The sequence below is a fragment of the Symphalangus syndactylus genome, chromosome X (assembly GCF_028878055.3).
Source record: "Symphalangus syndactylus isolate Jambi chromosome X, NHGRI_mSymSyn1-v2.1_pri, whole genome shotgun sequence".
Taxonomy (NCBI): Eukaryota; Metazoa; Chordata; class Mammalia; order Primates; family Hylobatidae; genus Symphalangus; species Symphalangus syndactylus.
Genome location: NC_072447.2, coordinates 54,512,843 through 54,538,915, shown reverse-complemented (window position 1 = coordinate 54,538,915; position 26,073 = coordinate 54,512,843). Strand labels below are relative to the sequence as shown.

Below are 26,073 nucleotides of genomic sequence, written 5' to 3'. Positions count from 1 at the left end.
TCACTGACCTGGGAACAACGAAATAACCAAAAGGTACTCACTGAAAGTTCAGAGAGCCAAAGTGAGAACAGGAACTAAAACTGTAGGGGTAAACCTCCATAGCAATGGTCTGCAATAAGATATAAGAGATCTAAAACAGTCTGGGTCTTATAAGCTCTTAGAACTAACCAGCCAAAGCATCCTTTGAGGATAAAGATCCACACTGAGGAGGCTTGCTGATCAATCTAAAGTGACAATAGAGACAAAAGAAAGAACAGGGCCAGAAAAAGTAGGGGAGGGGAACAGAGTCTGGAGATCTCAGAAATTAAGCCACCATATTTTTTGACACTTCACAAAAACAACAGGAGAGCTCTAGTCATAAAGTTATAAAATCCATATTTTCCTTGTAAAAGTTCAGGAAAATGAAATTCACGTGGAAATGAACATAATAGAATAAAGGGCAAAAGCCACGTGATCATCTCAATAGACACAGAAAAATACAAATTCATAATACAAATTCTCAACAAACTTAGAATAGAAGGGAACTTCTTCAACCTTCAACCTGATACAGAGTACCCACAAAAACCACCAGTGTTTTGTTTTGTTTTTGCCATATGTAATTTTTTGTATTTAGCATCTCTCTTGACTTCGTAGAGATGAACAGGCAGAAGAACTAGAATTGAAGCTTGGAGAACAAACTTGGGATTCCAAAATGGGCTAGAGGCAGTATATATTAGGATCTTGGCAGCAGCCAAAATGGACTATTTTTTGGCCAGGGAAGTCATTTGTAGGGACCTTAAGGTTGGGGTACAGAATGAGTTGGAATGAGGGTGCCCAAAGATTCATATACACCAGGCCGATAGGATGAACAGCATTGGGGAATCTGAGTAGCGTGTCTGTATCTCTCAGGCCAGCACTGGTCTTGAATTCACCTTCTGGTACTGATGGTTGTTGAGTTTCTTGTTTTTGCTGAATATGCTCTCATTTTGCTTTTTTAAGTTTTGCTCTGTGGTTCTCGAACCAGACCTCCAGTACTGTTGGATGTATGTCAATTTTTGAAGCCCACTGAAGGCTGGGGTTTGGGTATAGGTTCTCATTGAAAAAGATGTTCAAATCTTCCAGTAGCTTCTCAGTGAACATGGTTCATTTCCTGTGTGAATGCATCTGGTTCTTGCCTTTGGGAAGATCCTCTGAGTCTGACATCTTCTAATCCAGATGTGCTCCTGTATTCAGGTCCAGTGATAAGAACTAGCAGAGATTGAATCCGGATTTAAATAGCTTACTCCATAGCCACACCTGATTCCCACCCTCTTCCAACTGTTTCTGCCCTATCTGCCTCCAATCTGATCCCTGGATCCTCCAGAACCCCCTGGATTTCTCCTAATTCTGCCTCACATCATACCTAATCATGAAAGACTGCATGTTTGCCTCCAAGACTAGGAAGAAGGCAAGAATACCCACTCTTGCCACTTCTATTCAACATTGTACTGGAGGTTCTAGTGCAATCAAGCAAAAACTTAAAAAGCATCGCTGGGCGTGGTGGCTCACACCTGTAATCCCAGCACTTTGGGAGGCCAAGGCGGGTGGATCACTCAGGAGATCGAGACCATCCTGGCTAACACGGTGAAACCCCGTCTCTACCAAAAATACAAAAAATTAGCCAGGCATGGTGGCAGGCGCCTGTAGTCCCAGCTACTTGGGAGGCTGAGGCAGGAGAATGGCATGAACCTGGGAGGCAGAGCTTGCAGTGAGCTGAGATCGCGCCACTGCACTCTAGCCTGGGTGACAGAGCAAGACTCCGTCTCAAAAAAAAAAAAAAAAAAAATTAAAAAGCATCTAGATTGCAAAAAAGTAAAACTGTCTTTATTTGCTAATGACATGATCATCATGTAGAAAATCCTAAGGAATTTATACACACACACACACACACACACACACAACTATTAGAACTAATAAGTTCACCAAAGTGATGGGATACTGAGTCACTATACAAAAATCAATTGTATTACTATAAGCAATAAAAATTCCAAAAGTGAAATTAAAAAAATAACTCCATTTATGATTGTATTAAAAAGAATAAAACACTTAAGAATAAATTTAACAAAATAAGTGTAAGACATGTACACTGAAAATTTAAAAATACTGATGAGGGAAATTAAAGAAGACCTAAATATGTGGAGAGACATCCCATGATCATGGATTGGAAAACTCAGTAATATGGCAATTCTCTCCAAATTGATTTGTAGATTAACACAATCTCTATCAAAATTCCAACAGATTTTTTTTTTGAGGAAATTGACAAATTGATTGCTGGGAGACAATTCTCCATGAATATTTCACAGCTCCACACAGTCCAGGTCTTCTGAACAAAGAGCATGTTTGAATGGCGAAGGCCTTGGAAGCTAGAGATTTCGAGCTGTGTCTCCCCAGTAGACATTTGCTTACATTTCAAGATAATAAACCTAGAGGCCTTCCACTCCCCTCTCTAGTGAAGATTTGTTTATATTCAAGAGAAAAGATAAAGTCATTATCTCTTCCTTCCTAAAGGGGAGGATGGGCAGATGTGCCAGCAAACCTTATATAACTTCAGAGCCTCCTAATTTGGGTTTTTTTTCCTATGGTGAAACCCATTGCTTATGCAGGTAAACATCTGGCTTTCATTTGTGTTGCCCTGTGGAGAACTGGGGCATGGGGAATGAGGCACTAGTGAGATAGTACTCTGGATGCTGCTTTTGCCATGAGTTATAAACTATCTGTCCTTAACACAGGGGTCTGATATCTTCTGTCAGCATATATATGTGAAACTGTCACAAACTAATTTGTTAGTTTGCAAGTAGGGCAAAATCTCAGACCCTTCACAGTTTCTGACTTCATACTGATCCTGAAATTAAATGAAATAGATCCAGTATATCCAAAACAATTTTGAAAATGAAGAACGAAGTTGGAGGACTTTTACCTCTCAATTTCAAAACTTATTACAAAGCTCAGTTATCAATACGGTGTGGTGCTGGCATAAAGACAGACATACAGATCAAAGGTACAGAATTGAGAATCTAGAACTAAACCTTTACATTTATGGTCAATTGACTTTTGACAAACGTGCAAGGCATTTCAATGGGGAAAGGACAGATAGTCTTTCCAACAAATAGTGCTGAGAAAATTGGATATCTACATGCATACCGTACTCAAAAATTAACTCAAAATGGAACAGAGACCTAAATATAAAAGGTTAAGCTAAAAAACTTATAACAGGAAACAGGAGAGAGCAATATGGCAGAATAGGAGGTTCCCTCACTCATATCCTCCCACAACAAGAATTCTGTACCCATCCATAGACAAAAGTGTCTTTGTGGGATCCTTGGGATACAGGTAGGAAGTTGTGAAACCCAGTGGAGCCCAAGACCTAGGAGGGTCATTTTGAGAGTGCAGACTCACACCTAGGTGGCAGACCAGCTGACTGCTATCCTGGCTTCATACCTGGAAATTGCCCTGTTCTTCTAAGGGTTTGGCTGCAACCCCATTTGGCATTGAGCCTGCTACCAAAACCATTTGCCAAGGGTCCGGGAGGAATCAGGCACACTAGTGCCTCAACAGACAGGCCTGACAACATTGGTCTAGGTAATAAATCCAAAAGCTATGCTGTAACTCGGCCCCAGCCCTTCTCAATAGTGGTCCCAGATTAGTACTACTTGCACAAGGACCCAGAGGGAAATTTGCCCATTTGTGCCACTGGGACAGGCTTGCTGGCCTCCATCCCATAGTAGATCCTGAAGGGGCCCTGTCTCAGCTCCAGCTCCTCTCTGCCACAGCCCAGGAGTATTCCCACCCACGCAGAGAACTGCTGGGAGACTAGCCTGTCTGAGCCACTGTGACATGCTTGCCAGCTTCCTTCCCACAGCAGATCCTGAAGGGGCCCGGAAGCTTGACTCTAGCCCAGTCTGGGAACAAACCCAAAAGCACAGAGAACTGCTGCGAGACATGCCTGTCTATGTCACCAGGACAGACTTGCCAGCCTACATCCCATAGCAGACCCTGAAGAGGCTCTGTCTCAGCTTCGGTCCAGAGCTATTCCACCTATGCAGGAAACTGCTGGGAGACACACTGGGACAGCCTTGCCAAACTCTGTCTCCTAGCGGTTCTTAAAGGAGCCCTGAATCTCAGCTCCAGCCCCTCTCAGCTGCAGTCCTGGAGCAATCCTTCCCACATAGGGAACTGTTGGGAGTCTTGCCTGATGGTGCCACCAGGTTGGGCTTGCCAATATCAGTCACACAGCAGTTTCTGAAATAGCACTGAAGCTCAGTTTCAGCCCCTCCCAGCTGTGGTCTGCGAACAGTTCTGCCCAGCTGGGATCCCGCCAGGAGACATGCTCTTCTGAGTCCCTGGATCTTGGTCCTGGAGGGAGGCATGTCTGGCAGTGTCCCTGAAGGCTGACTCCTTGATCTCAGTCTCATTGTGGATCTTGAAACAGCCCTATAAATAGACTCCAGCCCTTCTCAATTGCAGTCTGATAGCAGGCCTGCTCACCCAGAAGCCCACCAGGAGACACACCCACCCCTGACCCTGGAGACAGAACTGAAGGTCTCAGTCTCAGCTGCAGACCCTGAAACAATCCTGTGTCTCTGTTCTAGCCCCTCTCAGCCATGGACCAGAGCATTATGGCCAGCCTAGGGACTCATCCAGTGATCCAACAGCAGCTCTCTCAGAATCACAGAGGAAGCCACACCCATCAGTGCACCTGGTAACAGGCCTGCCATCTGTGAATCCTGAAGTGGATCCTCATCCTAGCACCAGCCCCACGGACCAAGATCCTGGAAACAGTCCAGTCCACTAGTGAACCATATAGGACCCATGCCCACTAACTTTGGTCTCCACTGCAGACCCGGCACCAGCAACATGATCTAGATTCAACCCTACTCAACTGGGATCCTGGAGGCAATCTCATCAACCCAGATACCTGATATGGTTTGGATTTGTACCCCCACCAAATCTCATGTCAAATTGTAATCCCCAGTGTTGGAGGTGGGGCCTGGTGGGAGGTGGCTGGATTATGGGTGTGGATTTCTCATGAATGGTCTAGCACATCCCCCTTTGTACCATCCTCATGGTCTTGATAGAGTTCTCATGAGATCTGGTTGTTAAAAGTGTACAGCACCTCTCCCCTCTCTCTATTGCTCCTTGCTCCCACCATGTGAGACACCTCATACTCCCTTTGCGTTCTGCCATGATTAGAAGCTTCCTGAGGCCTCCCCAGAAGCAGAAGCCACTATGCTTCCTGTACAGCCTGCAGAACCGTGAGCCAACTATACCTCTTTTCTTTATAAATTACCCAGTCTCAGATATTTCTTTATAGCAATGTGAGAATGGACTAATACAATATCTAACAGGAGAACAGTTTAACTTGCCAAAATATATCTGTAAAGACTGAAAGAAGGGTTTGCTCCTTCAAATGCAAGGCTACACAGACGTCACCAAAGGAAGTTGTAACAACAAATGCCTACATCAAAAAAAAAAAAAGAAAGAAATCTCAAATGAACAGCCTAACCTTATGCCTCAAGGAACTAGAAAAAGAAGAACAAACTAAGCCCAAAATCAGTAGAAGGAAAGAAAGAATAAAGATCAGAGCAGAAATAAATGAAATAGGGGCTAAAAAGATGATAGAAAACATCAACAAAACTAAAAGTTGGTTCTTTGAAAATGTAAACAAAATTGACAAACCTTTAGCCAGACCAACTAAGAAAAAAAGAGAGAAGACTAAAATAAATAAAATCAGAAATAAGAGAGGAGATATTACTGATGTCACAGAAATACAAAGGACCATAAAAGACTGCTATGGGCAGCTATATGCCAAAAATTTGGTTAACCTAGAAGAAATGGATAAATTCCTAGAAACATACAACCTAACAAGACTGAATCAAGAAGAAACAGAAAATATGAAAAAACCAATAATGAGCAATAAGATTGACTCAGTAATAAGACATCTCCCATCAAAGAAAAGCCCAGGACCAGATGGCTTCACAGTCAAATTCTACCAAATATTTAAATAACTAATACAAATCCTCCTCACACTTTTTCCCAAAAAAATGAAGAAGAGGAAATACTTCCACACTGATTCTATGAGGCCAGCATTACCGATGCCAAAGCCAGGCAATAGCACTACCAAAAAAGAAAATTCCAGGCCAATATCCCTGAGGAACATAGATGCAAAAATCCTAAACAAAATATGAGCAAACCAAATTAAACAGCATATTAAAAAGATAATTCACCATGATTAAATGAGATTTATCCCTGGGATTCAAGGATGGTTCAACATTTGCAAATCAAAGAATGTGATAAGCCATAATAACAGAATGAAGGACAAAAACTATACAATCATCTCAATAGATGCAGAAAGAAAAAACATTTGAGAAAATTCAACATCCTTTCATGATAAAAACTCTCAACAAATTAGGCATAGAAGGAATGTACCTAAACACAATAAAGGCCATATATGAAAAGCCCACAACTAACATACTCAACAGTGAAAAGTTGAAAGCTTTTCCTCTAAGATCAGGAACAAGACAAGGATGCCCACTCTCACCACTTCTATTCAACATAGTACTGGAAATCCTAGCTTGAGCAATGAGGCAAGAGAAAGAAATAAAAGACAGCCAAATTGGAAAGGAAGAAGTTAAATTGCCCCTGTTTGCAGACAACATAATCTTACATATAGAAAACCCAAAAAACTCATGCCAAAACTGTTAGAACTAATAAATGAATTCAGTAAAGTTGCAGTATACAAAATCAGCATGCAAAAATCAGTAGCCTTTCCTTACACTAAAAATAAACTACATGAAAAAGAAATTAAGAAAATTTGATGCTATCCACAATAGCATCAAAAAATTGAATATTTAGGATTAAATTTAACCAAGGAGGTGAAAGGTCTGTGCGCTAAAGACTATAAAACATTGATGAAAGAAATAGAAAAGATACAAATACATGAAAAAGTATCCCATGTTCATGTATTGGAAGAATTAATATTTTTTTTTTTGTTTTTTTTTTTGTTTTTTTTTTTGAGACGGAGTCTCGCTCTGTCGCCCAGGCTGGAGTGCAGTGGCGCGATCTCGGCTCACTGCAAGCTCCACCTCCCGGGTTCACGCCATTCTCCTGCCTCAGCCTCTCCGAGTAGCTGGGACTACAGGCGCCCGCCACTACGCCCGGCTAATTTTTTTGTATTTTTAGTAGAGATGGGGTTTCACCGTGGTCTCGATCTCCTGACCTCGTGATCCGCCCGCCTCGGCCTCCCAAAGTGCTGGGATTACAAGCGTGAGCCACCGCGCCCGGCCTAAGAATTAATATTGTTAAAAAAATGTCCATACTACCCAAAGCAATCTATGGGTTCAATGAAATCTCTATCAAAATTCCAATGTTATTTTTCACAGAACTAGAAAAAGCAATCCTAAAATTTATATGGAACCACAAAAGACCCTGCATAGCCAAAGCAATCTTGAGCAAAAAAACTGGAGCCCAAAGCTCAAAAACAAATGCTGAAGGCATCATACTACCTGGCTTCAAAATCTATTACAAAGCTGTAGTAATCAAAACAGCATGGTACTGGCATTAAAAAAGATGCATTGACCAATAGAACAGAATAGAGTCCAAAAATAACCCCAAGCACTTACAATCAATTGATTTTTGACAAAGGTGCCAAGAACACACAATGAGAAAGGACAATCTCTTCAATAAAGAGTGTTGGGAAAACTGGACATCCACATGCAAAATGAACTTGGACTCTTATACCATGTACAAAAATCAACTCAAAATGGATTAAAGACTTAAGCATAAACCTTGAAACTGTAAAACTACTGGAAGAAAACATGGGGGAAAATGCTCCACGACATGAGGGAAATGCTCCACAATAGCCCCAAAAGCAAAGGCAACAAAAGCAAAAATAAACAAATGGGATTGCATCAAATTAAAAAGCTTCTGCACAGCAAAGGAAACCATTAATAGGATGAAGAGACAACTCAAGGATTGGGAGAAAATATTTGCAAACCATATATCTGACAAGAAACTAATATCCAAAATAAGGAACTCAAACAACTCAATAGCAAGAAAAAAAAAAACAACCTAGTTAAAACATGGACCAATGACTTGACATTTCTCAAAAACAGATATACAAATGTTCAACAGATATATTAAAAGTACTTATCATCCCTAACCATCAGGGAAATGTAAATTAAAAGCACAATGGAAATATCATCTTACACCCGAATGTGAGGTGATATGATAGAATATCATGAAATCTATAATAGAATAGAATAGATGATAATAGACTTATTATCAGAAAAACAAAAGATAACAAGTGTTAACAAGGGTGTAGAGAAAAGGGAATGCTTGTATACTGTTGGTGGAAATACAAATTAATATAGCCATTATGAAAAATATTATGGAATTTCCTCAAAAAGCCCCACAATAAATTGAACTACCATATGATCCAGCAATCCCACTACTGGGATTAAAAGGAATCCAATCCTGGCTAACATGGTAAAACCCTGTCTCTATTAAAAATACAAAAAAACTAGCCAGGCGTGGTGGCGAGCACCTGTAGTCCCAGCTACTCGGGAGGCTGAGGCAGGAGAATGGTGTGAACCCTGGAGGTGGAGCTTGCGGTGAGCCGGGATCGCACCATTTCACTCCAGCCTGGGTGACAGAGAGAGACTGTCTCAAAAAAAAGGAATCCAAAGGAATTAAAATCAGTATGTCAAAGTGATATCTGTACTCCCATGTTCATTGCAGCATTATTCACAGAGGGTAAGATTTGAAAGCAAGGTAAGTGTCCATCAATGGATGAATGGATTTTTAAAAATGTGGTATATATACACAATGGAATACTATTCAGCCTTTAAAAAGAATAAAATTCTGTCACACGTGACAACATGGATGAACATGGAGGACATTATGTTAAGTGAAATAAGCCAGGCACAGAAAGACAAATATCACACCATCTCACTTACATGTGAAATTTTAAAAAGTCAAATTCATACAAGTAGAGAGTACAATGGCAATTCCCAGAGGCTGGAGGAGAGGGGTAGACATGGAAAGGGGAGATGTTTAAGTAGTTGAGGTGGTGAATTTGTTAATTTGCTTGATTTAATCGTTCCACAATGTAAACGTATATCAAACATCAAGGTCAGGCAAGGTGGCTCGTGCCTGTAATCCCAACACTAGGAGAGGCTGAGGCAAGAGGATCACTTGAGGCCAGGAATTCGAGACCAGCCTGGTCAACATAGGGAGACCCCTGTTTCTATAATTTTTTTTTTTTAATTAGCCAGGTATGTTGATGCATGCCTGTAGTCCCAGTACTCAGAAGGCTGAGGAGAGAGGATCACTTGAACCCAGGAGTTCGAGGTTGCAGTGAGCTATGATCACGCCACTGCACTCCAATCTAGGCGACCCAGCAAGACCCTGTCTCAGAAGAAAAATAAAAAAATAAAAAGAACAATTCTGTTTACCACAGTCTGCCCTCTGGGCCCCAATGACTCATGTCTCTCCTCAATGCAAAATACATTCATCTTCTCCAAAATTTGCCAAGGGTGTCAATCCCATTACAGCTTAAACTCAAAGTCCAAACTCTCATCTAAATCTCATCAATTCAAAAATCCAATATCTCATCATCAAATCACTTAGATTAGGTGTGGGTGAGATGCCTGGCACAATTTCTCTCCATCTGTGGGCCTATGAAACTGTAGAAACAAGTTATCTATTGCCAACACATGATGATGGAACAGGCATAGGATAAGAGTTACAGACATTCCAGTTCAAAAGGGAGGAAAATGGAACGTAAAAAGGATCACCAGTCCAAAGCACTTTTAAAAGCTGGGAAACTCCCTTGGGTTTCAAGACTTGGAAATAATCCCACGTGCCTTTCAGTTCTGCCCTCTGGCTCTCGCCTGTGCCCCCTGGGCTTTCAGTTCCTCTCTCTGAGCCATCCTTTTTTCATGAAAGGTAGAATGTGTTTACAGCTGAGTAGTTTTATCAACCTCCTTTCTGCCAGAGGAATTCTGGGAGTTTGACAGCTTCCTTTCACTTCAAACTCTGTCACTTCCAGTCCAAGCTGGCAGTATTTCTGCTGATATAAATTTCTCAAGAACCTTGTCTGCTTTGAGTGGATGTCATAGGAATTCACTACATTGAACAGAAGCCATGTCCACAAATCTGGTAGAGATCATTCCTTCTCTAGCTTTGGCTGCTGCTGAGATGGCTCAGGGACACCCTTAAGCTTCCTAGAAGCCACTGATTTGAATGAGATCTGTGAGGCACAGCACAAACCTCTTGTGATCAAATAGTCTAACCTTTTGTCTCTTAATTTTAGTGTCTTCGTCAATCTTGATATGCTGAGAATTACCCAATTCCTTTGTGTTTAACAGTCCTTTCCTCAATTTGTCTCTCTCTTCTTGGGTTTTACTATAATCAGCAAGAAGAAACTAGATGGCACCTTCAACACTTTATTTGACCAATCCGGCGAGACCCCATCTCTATAAAAATAAAAATAAATTAGCCAGGTGTTGTGGTACGTGCCTGTAGTTCCAGTTACTTGGGAGGCTGAGGCAGGAGGATCATTTGAGCCCAGGAGTTTGAGGCTGCAGCGAGCCACAATTGCACCACTGCACTCCTGCCTGGGCAACAGAGGAAGATCCTGTCTCCAAAAAAAAAAAAAAAAAAAGACCAACTTTACTTGGAAATCTTTTCAGCTAAATGTGCGAGTTCATTGCTTTCAAATTCTACCTTCCAAATACCTGCAGGACACAAGTTTCAGTTTTGCTAAGCTTGCTGCCAATACATAACAAGGATCTCACTTCCTCCAGATTCTAATAACACGAGCCTCACTTCCTTCTGAGGCCTCACTAGCAGCCTTCCCACAGTCCATATTTCTACTAACATTCTGTTCAAGGCAACTTAGGCTGTTATTATGCTCCACAAAATCCTCTTCAAACTTGGTTCCAAAGACACTTCCACATTTTTAAGTATTTCTTATAGCAGCACCACACTTTCAGGTACTAAAATCCATATTCGTTTTCTGTTGTTGCATAACAAACTACCATGAACTTACCATATCCTGACCTATATTCTATATTTTGGCATTTATCTTATCTGGCTTTCTCTTTCTAAGGGTTATTTTGTCCGTGCCTTATCCAAGTCCTCTATGCCCCATTATATTTTTTCATGGCATTTCTTTACACCTCTTCTCCTCTGCACTCTGCACCCACAGGCTTGCAGCAGCAGGCAGATGGCAGGAGCTCTATTAGAATTTGGTTTATTTCTTTACTTACAAGTAATTTGAACATCAGAATATTCTCTTTTACCAAATACTGATGAAGGCATAAGTCATTGTATTAGTCCATTTTCACGATGCTGATAAAGACATACCTGAGATTGGGTAATTTATAAAGAAAAAGAGGTTTAATGGATTCAACAGTTCCACGTGGCTGGGGAGGCCTCACAATCATGGTGGAAAGTGAAAGGCACATTTTACATGGCAGCAGATGAGAGAGAACTTGTGCAGGGAAACTCCCCCTTATAAAACCATCAGATTTCGTGAGACTTATTCACTATCATGAGAACAGCACAAGAAAGACCCACCCCCATGATTCAATTACCTCCCACCAGGTCCCTCCCATGACACGTGGGAAATGTGGGAGCTACAATTCAAGATGAGATTTGGATGGGGACACAGCTAAACTATATCAGTCATATGCTGCTTTATTTTATGAGGTTTATTTGTGGAGAGAGGGGTGAGTAGGGAGATTCAGAATGAGGCAGTATTGCCACTGTCCTCCAAACCCAGAAGGCTAGTTTTTCACAATGGTATAGATTATCTATTCTGAAATGACTTTCTATGTATTCTAGGATTGAGCAAATAAATATATTGAGCCAGATTGTTCACTATCAGAAAAGGAAGTTACAAATATGGAAAGGGGGAAGACTAGAATGAACCTGTGGTGTTGGATTGAAATATGAGGTATCAGTATGAACTCATAGCTTTAATATATACATACATATATATATATATACATATATATATATAGAGAGAGAGAGAGAGAGACAGATGTGGAAACAAATACGTGTGTAAATGTACACGTGTGTACACATGCACATGCATGCACATACACACATTTGCAAGAAGGAAAGAGTTAAAGGAACTGACCTGCAATTTATTTGGTCTCTTTACAAGGGGGATATCTCTAGTGCAAATAAAATAATGCATAGTTATAGTGATTACTGATATATTAGTATTTATTTTTTCTTAATTTATGCTTTCTATTTCCCATTCTTTTGCTTTATTTTTTCCTCCTCATTTCATGCCAACTATTGGATTCACCATGTTTCATTTTTTCTCTTCTTTTTCCTCTTCTGGCTTGGAAGTCATATAACCCATTTGTACTCTTGTAGTAGTTTCTCTTAAATTTGGCATACTTGGTTTGAAATCTAAAGTTAATCTATATTGACCATGCTCGGTGGCTCACACCTGTAATCCCAGCACTTTGGGAGGCTGGGGCCAGAAGATTGCTTGAGCCCAGGAATTTGAGAGACCAGCCTGGGCAACATAGTGAGACCCCAGTCGCTGCAAAAAATACAAAAAAATTAGTGGCATGTGCTGGTGCATGCCTGTAGTCCCAGCTACTTGAAAGGCTGAGGCAGGAGGATCGTTTGAGCCCAGGAGGTTGAGACTGCAGTGAGCCGTGATAGTGCCACTGCATTCCAGCCTGGGTGACACAGTGAGACCTTGACTCCAAAAAAAAAAAAAGCAAAAAAAAAAATAAAGTTAATCTATACCTTTACTGTCCCCCTGACTAATGCATGGACCTTGAAATACTCTACCTCCAATTTCTCCTTCCAATTTTTCATGTTATTGCTAATATTTTAATTCCATCTTTTTTAATATACTCAAATTAATCATTATTGCCATTTTTCTTGCTTTTTTCTATTTTCTTAGTTTTTTTAATAGTCAATGTCTATTTAGATTTATCTGCATATTTACTAACTTCTTTCCCACAGGTTTACCAATTTATTTGCTCATCATTGCTTCTTGCATCGTACACTGTCCTTCAGGATTCAAAACAGTTCTTTCTAAAGTGAATCCTTTAGAGTTTTTCAGGGTGACAGTCTGTGAATGATAAGCTCCTTTAATCTTTGTCTGAAAATGTCTTTATTTTGCCCTTCTTTGAATACAAAATGTAGTCCCATGGTGTGGCAGCTATGAAAATACGCCACTCAGATCTCTTGCTACAGGAAGCATAATTGACAGATGGCCTCAGCTGCTGCGCTACGAATCTACCGCCTGTTAGCATGGAGACCACACTTCACACAGGCTGCTTTCAGTCAATGATTCCGCATGGCAGGGATAATAAGGTAGACCCATTCCTGTAAGACATGTGACTCCTCTGACGGGCTACTTTGGCTTCAGGATGCCTCATCAACCCGGCCAAACCTTTCTTAGAATCTCACTGCAGTCTTAGACTCTGCCTATGCAACGCTCCTTTCACTGGTGTCAGACCTGCAGAGTGGCCTGAAGGCTCTTCCCACCTTCTGGGGATCCCTCCCTCCCCTTTTACCCTCAGAGGATTTCTCCAATCAATCCTTGCATGTCCAATCCCATGTTGGCTTCTGCTTCTCAGAGGACTCAGACATGGTTTGTGAATTAAACCAATACAAAATGTATACAGTAATACAAGTCTCAGTCCCATCCTTGCCCAAATCTACTATTTCCCTCACCACAACCACATTCAAACAGATGTACTACTTGTGTATCCTCTGAATTTGTTATGGGACTATAATAATATATGAATACATATTATTATTTTCCTTTTTCTTACATCAAAGATAGCATTCTATAAACACTGCTCTGAACCTTACACGTTTTATCTTCTAGGTCTTTTTAACTTGTTTAATATTTTCAGTCTTTGGGTAACTCCATGTCACAGCATTCTGAAAAATTTCCTTAAATCTATTGTACAGTTTATTTCTTCTCTTTTTAGCTGTCTAATCTGCTTTCTAACTTATTCACTAAATTGCTTTTCAGAAGCAATTCCGAATTTTTTAATCTTTACATTTCTATGGTTATTTTTCCCTAGTCTGTCTTTTCTTTTTTTCATATTGTCTTGTTTTTTTCTTAGCATTTCAATTCTTTTAGGTTTCTAATTGTCTAAAATATACTGATTTTATATTTTCTTTCAAATTTTAGCCTATTATCTCTGGTTTGGAGGGCTCTAATCTTTCCTCTTATTTTTCCTCCTATTTTTTTTTAATGCAGACCTAAATGTTTTCACATTTCATTTATGCCTTTTGATAACATCCAGAGGAAGTAATTTTGGCATGTTTCATAAATATCAAGTCAAAACTAAAATTATAATCCATATTTTCTTCAGGAGCATTGTTTTCTCTCTAAGCTTTACTTTTATCTTAGAATTTGAAGTTTCCTTCCCTTTTGGCTCAATTCTATCTTCTTCAAAAATCACTAGAAATAATGGGCTAATATTTTTGGAAGTAAAAATGAATTCTGTACAAATCTTTCTATTGGTTTACAGGTGAGGTAGTCCACCATAGGTCTCAAAGATCTTTGCACAGTCTTGCTAAGTGTGCCACACTAAGGCCTAACCATCCCGATACTGAACTGTGTAGCTGACTTTATCTGTGTATTATTCCAGTCTAATGAATGGCTGGACAGATTTCTGTAACACTTTCTCACTCTGAGCTAGGTTGTACTTTCTTAGTCCTTTCTTTTGGCCAAGGGCTATAAAATTCGGACCATAGGACATTATTTTGTGAAATCCAGATCTGCACCACTGTCTGAGTTCCATTGATAGGAAGGCTATTCGGATAGTTGGATTAAAGTCAATCTTTCATGTTTCTTTCACTGTAAGATGAACTTTTGAGTCAATTTATGTGACGATGACTGAATAACAGCATTTAAGACTCTGAAGATCACATATATGAACACTGTAGCCCAGACAAATACTAACAGAAGATTTTATAATCAGACTTTGTAGTATACTTTTAGGAAACAAGTGTGTCCAAAATTAAACTAAGACCATAGGTCCTATCCCCAATCTGAAGGGTCTACAGAGCTAGCTATGAGAAGAGGGCCGCTGTTCTCCAGCCCCCAGGATGGTAGATCCACCAACAACTTGCACCATGCACCTGGAAAAGCCTCAGATACTCAATGCCAGCCCGTGCAGGAGCCGCCCAAGGCTGTGGGAGCCCACCCCTTGCATCAGCGTGCTCTGGATGTGAGACATGGAGTCAAAGGAGATCATTTTGGAGCTTTAAGATTTAATGACTGCCCCACCAGGTTTCGGATTTGCATGGGGCCTGTGGCCCCTTTGTTTCAGCCAATTTCTCCCATTTGGAATGGGAACATTTACTCAATGCCTGTACCCCCACTGTATCTTGGAAGTAACTAATTTGTTTTTTATTTTACAGGTTCATAGGCAGAAGGGATTTGCCTTGTCTCAAATGACACTTGGACTTTTGCGTTAATGCTGAAATGAGTGAAGACTTTGGGGGACTGTTGGGAAGGCATGATTGGTTTTGAAATGTGAAAAGGACATGACATTTGGGAGGGGCCAGGGACAGAATAATACAGTTTGGCTCTGTGTCCCCACTCAAATCTCATCTTGAACTGTAGTCCCCATAATCCCCACACGTCCAGGGAGGAACCCAGTTGGGGGTGATTGGATCCTGGGGACAGTTTCCCCCATGCTGTTCTTGTGATAGTGAGTGAGTTTTCACAAGATCTGTTGGTTATGAGGGGCTCTTCCCCCTTTGCTCCTCACTGGATGTAACTATAGTAACAAAGGCTATTATTTAAACTTACTTGTCTCTATATTTTAAGTGAAATAAATAGTTTTTAAATTTTTTCTTTCTCATAGACATGTGTGACAATTTACCTACACTAGATATTCCTAGAATATGCACATGACTGAAAGAGTTTTCTGATCAATTATATTTAAAATTTCCCATTGCCTAGGGAAGGCCAAGATGGAAGGGGTAGGAGGAATGGGAGACTGGTGCTATGTATCTGTGATTGCATCCTGACAATCTTCAGCCACCCGTATTCTTTTTTTCCACTGGCCCTTAGTGCCTGGTAAGCCTGACTGGTTTCAGCCTAAGGTTAGGCAACAGGAGGAAGGTGACTGCAACCTTTTGCTTCTGCTATGACTTGGTTTCAGTTGTTGGATATGGAAGAGTGCTGGCCATGAGGATAATAGTTGGTGAAATTCACAGGCACTAGAGTACCCCTACGGGGGCCTGCTTGGGCAATGTTAGAGGACATCATGGGCTGTTGCAAGTTCTACCCATTGTGCCCAGTTCCCATGAGCCTTCATCCATCTGGGTAGAGGTGGTGGATGGCTGGGTGAAAGGAGAAATAGTGGCTACTGATTTAAAACAAATGGACTATATGGAAAGAGCAATAAACCTGGGACCTGGGGAAGGAATACCTTAGTCCCCAGGAGGTGTGGGAAGGGGGGAAACATTTAATGCTTTCTTTGTCCCCTAGATGTAGCACTGCAGCATGGCAAAACAATCACATGGTGCACCTGAGTCAGGCGGAGCTGCAATTGGCAATACAACGCTGCTGCTGGGTTTACCATCCCCATCCTCATGCTATAAAAAAAGAACACTCATGTAGGTATGGCAGGATCTGAACTATTTCACTGTGCATGACACTCTCACAATAGCAGCACTGTTCAGCCATACTCGACACCCTCACAATAACATGACTATTTGGCTGTGCCTGACACCTCAGCTCCTTCCTCATATGTGCACCAAGGCAACTTTGCTTCAATCTGACTGGTAAGAATTAAGGCATGGAGCCCTCAGCCCTGGGTTCCATTAGCTATGGCACAACTCACTGTGCATATAGTCTCCATGCTCATCAGAACACTCCGTGAGACTTGGAGGCATTGGAACCAGAGCTACCATGCTCATGCCCCTGCTATTTGCCCTGGTGTCTTACTCTGATTTCATTGTTTATTTTGAGCAGCTATGGATGGCAGGTTTACTCCTTGCCTCTTCCAGAGGTAGGGGGGGCTCTTCTCCAACAAAGAGAACAAGGCAAGACAAGATTTTTATCTCTTAATGAAGAATATAATAATTCTAAATGGACTCCTTCCCTCCTCCTCGTTTCTATTTCTAGTAATGCCCTTCTTTTTCTTCTTTCGTTCACCCATTAGAAATCATTTATTTAAAAGATACTGAATTTTAGCATAGCTAGAAAATTTTAAGATTATCAAATTGTATACTTTTTTTTAAGAGTTCCTCGGAAACATTCTTTTCATGGCCTGAAACCAAAACTGTTAAAATATTTGACACTTTTATCTCTTTTCTAGGCAATTATAATTGAAGTTTCCATGTAGTTTTCTTTTTTATGTTAGACACTCTGTAAATTAGAATTTTTTAAATCTGAAAACGAGTAGATATATATTAAAGGCTGTTCATTAGGAAAGAGAAAAGATCTGAGCCTTTAGTTGGCTCCCCATTTCTAGTCTTTTTTTTGAACTTTTTATTATGTATATTCTGAAACACAGAAAAGAAGACTATAATGAACACCCATGTATTCATCATCAGCTTTAACAACTGTCAACATTCTGCTAATCTTATTTCATCTAACTCCCCAACATTTTTTTCTGAAGGATTTTAAAAAAAATCCTGAGGCCAGGTATGGAGGCTCACACCTATAATTCTAACACTTTGGCAGGCCAAGGCAGAAGGATTGCTTGAGGCCAGTTTGAGGCCAGGTGTTCGAGATCAGCTGGGGCAATATAGCAAGACCTCCTTTTTACAAAAAAAAAAATTAAAAATCAGCTGGGTGCAGTAAGGTGTGCCTGTAGTCTCCGCTGAGGCAGGAAGATCACTTGAGCCCCGAAGATAGAGGTTGCAGTGAGCTATGACTGTGCCATGGCACTCCAGCCTGGGCAATAGAGTGAGACCCTGTACCCTCTCCCCCCGCAAAAAAATCCTGACACTTTATTTCATGTAAGTATATGTAAGTCAATGTTTGTTTGTTTGGTTGGTTGGTTTTTTTTTTTTTTTTTTTAGACAGAGTCTTGCTCTTGTCACCCAGGCTGGGGTGCAGTGGCACAATCTCGGCTCACTACAATCTCCGCCTCCTGGGTTCAATCAATTCTCCTGCCTCAGCCTCACAAGTAGCTGGGATTACAGGTGCCCACCACCACATCCGGCTAATTTTGTATTTTTTTTTTAGTAGAGACGGGGTTTCTCCATGTTGGCCAGGCTGGTCTTGAACTCCTGACCTCCTGATCTGCCCGCCTTGGCCTCCCAAAGTGCTGGAATTACAGGCGTGAGCCACTGTGCCTAGGCTGTAAGTCAATCTTAATCCTACAAAAGTAAATGTAATACAAATAGAACTATAGCATATAAATGAAGAAATATTAGGTTGGTGCAAAAATATATTCATCCCATTCATTCATTAAAGCCAGGTAGCTAGGCACTATGATAGGTGGGGAAATCAGAAAGATAGCCACATAAGGACAGGAGAAGAAAGTTCATAGGTTATTAGGTGAATAAGCAAATACAAGACTTACTGATCCTAAATGATGATGATTACTTACTGTTTGATCATCAAAGGATGAAGATCACTTACTGTTTTAAGCCCTTTGCAAATGTCAACTCATTCATTCTTCACAATCATCCTTCGAGGTAAGCAGTATTATTACAGATGAAGAAACTGAGATCACGCAAAGTAAAATAACTTGCTGGAGAGCATTCAGATAGTGTGTGGTAGAGCTAGGATTTGAATCTAAGCAGTCTGATTTCACGGGCTGTGCTCTAAGGGGAAAAAAAGAGGAGACTACTTTAATATTGTGGTAAAAACAATGCTATCTGTTCATCATACTATTTCATTTCTTCCCTAAGCACACAAGAAGACCATATTTTCCAGGTCCCTAGCCTTTAAATGGGCTGTATGACTAATTTTGGCTAATGGAACATGGGTGGACATAAAAAAAAATTCTCATACAGTGATGGCTTCCCAAGATGGAAGAAGCTTGAGTCTCTGAGTTACCACTTAGAGGACCATCCCCATCAGGTACATCTTTATTGAGATTCGTAAGCATGAGAAATAAACTCTTACTCTGTTAAGTCACCAAGATTTTGGAGTTTGTAATAGCAGCTAGTGTAAATTACACTAATAGAAACATTTTAATTTATATGTTTTAAAATTATGAAATATTTAAAAATATTGAAAAGTACAGAATATATTAACAATCAGATCTCTATCCCCTGATTTAATAGATATTAATATTGTCACATTTCCTTTATGTTTTTCTTTCAGAAATCCATTAGATAAAATAGCTAGTAACCAATAAAGCATCATCTTATCCTTTAGCCCTCCCTAGAAGTAACTACTATCCTGAAGGTGGTATATGATCATCCCCCTTTATATTTTTTACTTTTACTACACAATATACTAAATTATAGAGTATTATTTTGTGTGCTTTTCTTTTTTTTTTTTTTTTTTGAGATAAGGTCTCGCTCTATTGCCCAGGCTGGCATGCAGTGGTGTGATCTCAGTTCACTGCAACCTCTGCCTCCCAGGCTCCAGCAATCCTCCCATCTCAGCCTCCCAAGTAGCTGGGACTACAGGTGCATGCCATCACACCTAGCTAATTTCTTGCATTTTTTGTAGAGACAGAGTCTTGTCGTGTTGACCAGGCTGGTGTCGAACTCCTGGGCTCAGGTGATCTGCCCGCTTCGGCCTCTCAAAGTGCTGAGATTACAGGCATGAGCCACCGTGCCCAGCTTTTGTGTGCTTTTAAAATGGACACAAGTGGTATTAAAAAGATTGCTCTTCTTTATTCAGTATTGTTTTTAAGATGTATTCATGTTGGTTCACGTAGCTGTAATACATTTGAACAGTTACGTAAAAACATATTTATTTTTTATTTATTTTTATTTTTGAGACAGAGTCTTCCTCTGTCACTCAGGCTGGAGTGCAGTGGCGGATCTCGGCTCACTGCAACCTGCGCCTCCCGGGTTCAAGCAATTCTCGTGCCTCAGTCTCCCAAGCAGCTGGGATTACAGGCTTGCACCACCACGCTCAGCTAATTTGTTTTTTGTGTGTGTGTATTTTTAGTAGAGACGGAGTTTTCATCATGTTGGCCAGGCTGGTCTGGAACTCCTGGCCTCAAGCAATTCGCTGGCCTCAGCCTCCCAAAGTGCTGGGATTACAGGTATGAGCCACCATGCCTGGGCAAAAATATAGTTTACTTATCTATTCTCCTACTGAGAGATAGTTAAGATTGTTCACATTTTCTTGCTTCTACAAATAAAGCTGCAATGAAGTTCCTTGTACATGCCTAATGTAATATAGTCAGGAAGGCCTCTCTGAGGATTTTATCATTAAACTGATACTTGAAGGATGAGAAGCCAGCCAGGAAACAATATTTCAAGTATCTGCAACATAATGCAAGATATCTTCAGTGGGAGGGAATGGCACGTACTATGTAGTGAAGTTACAGTGTAGTAAGGGAATAAGTGGCAGGAGATGGGGAGTTTATTGAAATTTCTGTGAGTTGAATAGATATCTTTAAAAATGGAAAAGTACTATTTATCAAAAAGAATGTTCTAAAGAAAAATAAGGTGAAAATTCAGTAATAGGACTACGAAACTTACTGTGCTTGAATTATTGGAGACTAGAGAGGTAAAGTAAATGAAAGCTCCTGAGTGCAGTGATATCCCACCTCCCAACCAGATAGTGTTACCAAAATGCCAGGGGTTTGGTCTAGGTCCCATTGCTCCCTGCACAGAAAGCCAATCACTGAGACAATGACTATTGCCAGGGAAGTAGTCATTCCATCTCTCTGACTGACTAAAATTGGGGGTTTATATAGTGGGAAAGGAATGTAACTACATGTGGGTAAACAGGAATTAGGGAGAGGTAAGGAAATCACAAAGCATGAGGGACCTGGCTTCTCATTGTCTAGATATGGTGACCTGGTTTCAGTTTCTTGAAACTATCTGGGAGGCATGAGGGTTATTTTCCTGAGGAAGGAACTCAGTTAAGACAAATATAAGTTTCAAGCTTTAAAACTGGAAGGGTCAATATCTATGTTTATTTTAGAAGACTGTAAACATCGGTTCTATGGGACAATTGGGCTGGTTTCAGTAATACAGCCACTTGGCAAACATAGGAAGGGCTAGTAGAATAAATTAATGGGGAAGGAAAGAAAATGTTAGCATGTTTGGCTGAGTTACTAAAGAAATGACCCATATTCAAACCACTTTTGTAAAGTTTCCAATTTATCATTTTAAAGCTTACAGTACAATATTTGACACTATAGTATAGGTACATACTTCTTTCATTCACATTTTTAAGTTGTTCCTCTATTTGGTGATCACCTGATTCACACTTCAGATCGTTTCAGAACTAGCAGCATGATATTTTCTCAGCTCTTAAATTGACTTAAATGCTTCAGATGTTTCATGAGATTAATCTGATTTTAACAAAAGGAACAAAAAAGCTTGCAAAACATGGAGAAAAAGGGGAATTTCCTTTAAAGCTCTTTTGATGGAAAAATGAAATTATGATACATATGGTTTCATTTAATGTACAGCTGCCCCTCAGACTCAAAAGGGTTGAAAAGGAATTGAAAAGTAATTTTTTTCATTATTTTGATAAAATTTGCAATCACTTCTATCCAAAATGGAAAGCAACAGCAGAAACCGCATTCATTCAACAGATGTGGCATTCATAGTGAAGTTGAGAGGAGGAACCATGGGCATGGTCTGACCAACCTAGAAAAAAATGAGAACACTGTAATGGCTTTGCATTTAGAATAAAACCCAAACTTCTTACTGTGGCCTCTAAAGCCATTAGCAGAGTAGCCTTTGCCTGCCTCTCTATGCAAATTAAAACCACACAATTATTTGTGTAGGGAGCAAACAAATTTTGTTAGAATGTCTATAATCAAAAAGATGAAAGATAAGTGTTGGTGAAGGTGTGGAGAAAAGGGAACCCTTGTACACTATTGATGTGAATGTAAATTCGTAGTACACCCATTTTGGAAAACAGTATGGAGTTTCCTTAAGAAACTAAAAATAGAATTACTACAGGATGCAGCAATCTAACTTCTGGGTATACATCCAAAGGAACTGAAATCAGTATGTTGAAGAGATATCTGCACTCCCATGTTCACTGCACCATCATTCATAATAGCTAAGATGCGGAATCAAAGTGTCCATCAACCAATGAATGAATTAAAAAATGTGGTATAAATACACAACAGAATACTATCCAGCCTTTAAAAAGAATGAAATTCAGGCCAGGTGTGGTGGCTCACACCTGTAATCCCAGCACTTTGGGAGGCCAAGGTGGGTGGATCACCTGAGGTCAGGAGTTTGAGACCAGCCTGGCCAACATGGCGAAACCCCATCTCTACTAAAAATTAAAAAAAAAAAAAATTAGCTGGGCGTGGTGGCACGCCCCTGTAATCCCAGCTACTCAGGAGGCTGAGGCAGGAGAATCACTTGAACCCGGGAGGCGAGGTTGCAGTGAGCCAAGATCGCATTCCAGCCTGGGCAACAGAGCGAGACTCTGTCTCAAAAAAAAAAAAAAAAAAAAAAAAAACAAGTAAAGAGTAGAATGGTGGTTACCACCAGAGGCTGGGTAGGACAGTGGGTGAAGAAAGGGGAAATATTAGTCAAAGGGTACAAAGTTTCAGTTAGACAGGAGGAATAAGTTCTGGCGATCTATTGCATAGCAATGTGACTACAATTAGCAATAACCTTTTGTATCTTCCAAAATTGCTAAAAGTGGATTTTAAATGTTCTCACCAAAAGAAGTATATATATCATTTGATAGATATGTTAATAGCCTGATTTGCTCATTCCATAATGATTATATGTTTCAAAACATCACATTGTATGCCATAAGTATATACTATCATCAATTAAAAATAAAAATAGTATTTAAAAATGAGGTAGCTGCCTTCCACCAACTGTATCTGTAAGGGGTATAAATAATCCCAATGCATTTTAATAACTAGCACAATGATATTCTGTTTCAATGTGCTTTAGGACCACCAAGGGAGGGAACAAGTGAGGTTACACCTTCAGAAGCAGATGAGCCGCTTTCAACAATGATAAAGAATTACCCAAGTGATGACAGTAAGAGTATTCTAACCTTAGGGAGCATCATGACCATCTCTTACACCTAAGAGGAGATGAAACTGCAAAAAGATATTTGAAAGGGGTCGCAGCAACGAATGCTTCTAATAGTGAATCTCTACGTTAGGGCATGTTAGAATCACCTTGGGAAAGTTCAAAAATTCCCCAAGCCCAGACCTCACGCCAGACCAATTAAATCTGAATCTACAGGGGTGGAACCCATAGACCTAAGTATTTTTTTTTTAAACAGCTCCTCAGATAATTCTAAAGTGCAGCCAAGGTTCAGAATCGCTGTTTTAAAGCAGGTGCAAAAAATTAAACGTGGACTTTGATGGGGGGACGGGAGTGTCGGTAGGCAGGGATGAACTGAAAAGCCCTTCAGAATAGAGCGGTGACTGCAAGAGCAAGGACAAAAACTATATGAGAGCCCGTGGCAGGGGATTTAAGGGCCGTTTTTGTGTGGGACTGACAGGATTTGGGGGATGGTGACGACCTCAGCATACACCCGACTCTATTAAAGTTGAGTTATTCTGCCAGCGGCCCTGTCCCTACCCGCAATCATATTTTCTAGCACCTTTTCCCACAGTTTGGAGAAAAAAAAAAAAAAGGGCGAAAACGTTCTCCCACGTAACGCGCCGTGGACGTGTATGGGAGGAGCAAAGGCCTGAGAATCACAAGCGCGCGACCGCTACCGTTTCTTCGCGATCCAGAACCAGAATTCACGAACATTTAGAGGAGGCCTCCCCTGCCTGTGTTTGTGCCCCACTTAGGAAGCGATGCTGGATTTCTCTGGGCAAATTGTCGCCTTTACAACGCCAGGGGGCGGAGGCGGGAGGGAGAGCGGCGAGGGTAAGGGCGGGGCAACTGCTGACGTTCCCGCTGACGATTCCGGCTCAGCCCTCACCCTGGTTTCCGGCGGCGCGCGGCTCCCTTTTCCGCTCTCCCGCGCGCTCACAGGTACCGCCTCACTCCCACGCGCCCCCCAGCGCTGCCGCGCTAGACAGCTGAGAGAACAGACACAGACCTGTCGGAAGGTCCTCTGCAGGTCCCCCTTCCGCTCTGCCGATCGACTTCCGCCTCGGGCAGTCAACATGTACGTTGCGGCTGTCTGGCGAAGCTGCTTCTGAGCGTTTGCGGAGGCGCAGCTTCCCCTCTGCGGGGCCGCCCTGCTTCCCCCATCCCCGCCTCCCCCCGCCCCTCACTCCCGTCCCTGGGGTCGGCGGACTTCTCGCTACATGGGGGCGGGCTTCCGCGGTCGGCGCACGGCTTCCTGTTCTGAGGCGGCCCGGCGGTAGGCGGTGGCGACTCTGCCCGCTCCCGTTTCGGCGCGGTGACCGAGCGCCCGGGAGGCTCGAGGACCGCATCGTGTGCCGTTGCGCCAAGCCCGGTCCTGCGCCGCCATGGCCCCAGTGCAGCTGGAGAACCACCAGCTGGTCCCGCCCGGAGGCGGCGGCGGGGGCAGCGGCGGACCCCCGTCAGCCCCAGCCCCTCCTCCCCCGGGAGCCGCCGTGGCGGCGGCCGCTGCAGCTGCGGCTAGCCCGGGCTACCGGCTGAGCACCCTCATTGAATTTCTGCTGCACCGGGCCTACTCGGAGCTTATGGTGTTGACGGACCTGTAAGTGCCCCGAAACCCCTGCCTGTTCCCCAGCCCCCCTTCCCGCCCAACCGGCTGAGACGTTTGCACCTCCCTCTCCCCGAGAGGCTGCTGTGTTCTCCGCTGGACTGCTTAGTCTAGAATTTTTGAACTCCTGGGGTTCAGCGGAGGTGGAGAAGAAGCTTTGTATCTGGGGTCTTCCTGGCAACGATGCAACCGAGACTTGTTAATTTTGCGTGTTGTTACACTTCCACTGAAAATTGTATGAAATTTTTGTCCGAGTTCCCAACGGAACTCTCTTGATTTCTTGGCTGGAATACATAATATTCGAGCTTTTAGAAAAAACTCCATAGACGGGAAATTTGTATTACAGCCTCTTGACGATACGTTTTAAATGTAAGCTGTTATTGCTTCTAAGTTAATGCGGGAGCTACATACGTTGTGTATAAAATACAAATTTGAATTCAAAGTACTTTTTTTCTGGAACTTTTGAGTGTTTGAGGTCTTAATGAAGTTAGTGTGAGTAAAATTTCTTTGTAAGTAGTCTGTTATTTCTTGGAGTATGAAGGGGGTTTATAAATCACCTAGTTACCCATGAAATACCTTGGGCCATGATTGAGTTGTTAATCCCTTCAGAATAGGATCAGAATATACTAATGAATTTCAGTGTGTGAAGAAAAGGCACCGTAACATTTTGGGACTCTGTTGTACATCTTATAACCCAGGTTCAGAAAAAGTTAATCAGAATTTTATTTTTTATCTATTGCAAGACTTCAGATCAGTGTTATCAATTGAGATGCATTAGTATGCAGATATTAGGCTGTAAAGCGTCACAGTAATTTGTTTTTAGAGACTGATAACAGATACTTGTTTGCAGATGACTGAAAGAATAGGCTCCACTTACTCCTGTAAAACGTCATTCTCAGTTTTGATGTACTGTACTTTTTTGAATGGGACAGAAAAAAGTAGAGTTAAGCCTACCCATGGCTAATGAGAAATTTAAATAGCCGTCAGGATTAGGGACTATTGTAATGATATACCTCTCTGCACTATTTATTGTTGGATTTCATAAAAATCCAAGAATATCCATGAAAAAGTTTCATGTATGTGGTCACCTGTCCTATATAGAGCTATGGAAAAAAAATGTTGAAAACTGCTGCTATCGGTGGTGTAATTTGCTTTTCCATAGGGGATTTGTAGAAATTCCTTGAATTGTGGTTGTCTTTTTACTATTTTAGGACTTGGTTTATGAAGAGAGGAACATCTGTTTTATTGCCATAGAATAAGTATGTAGTTATAGTCCCACACCCTTTATATGATGGTTCCCATATTTG

The 26,073-nt window shown here is 41.3% G+C and overlaps 1 protein-coding gene and 1 pseudogene across 5 annotated transcripts in view; one reads left to right on the top strand and one right to left on the bottom strand.

Annotated features, from left to right (window-relative positions):
• Nucleotides 1-609: 609 nt before the first annotated feature.
• LOC129475285 (divergent paired-related homeobox-like) lies at nucleotides 610-24,378 on the bottom strand (annotated as a pseudogene).
• Nucleotides 24,083-26,073, top strand: part of MED14 (mediator complex subunit 14) — an 86,872-nt gene continuing 84,881 nt past the window's right edge. For 3 of the 5 annotated variants that reach the window (XM_055266818.2, XM_055266817.2, XM_063634514.1), the window contains exon 1: nucleotides 24,083-24,760. In XM_055266818.2, the coding sequence (XP_055122793.1) occupies nucleotides 24,546-24,760 (215 nt within the window). In that variant the 5' untranslated portion in view covers nucleotides 24,083-24,545. The remainder of the gene's footprint in view (nucleotides 24,761-26,073) is intronic. The other 2 variants (XM_055266819.1, XM_063634515.1) reach the window with 1 other exon arrangement.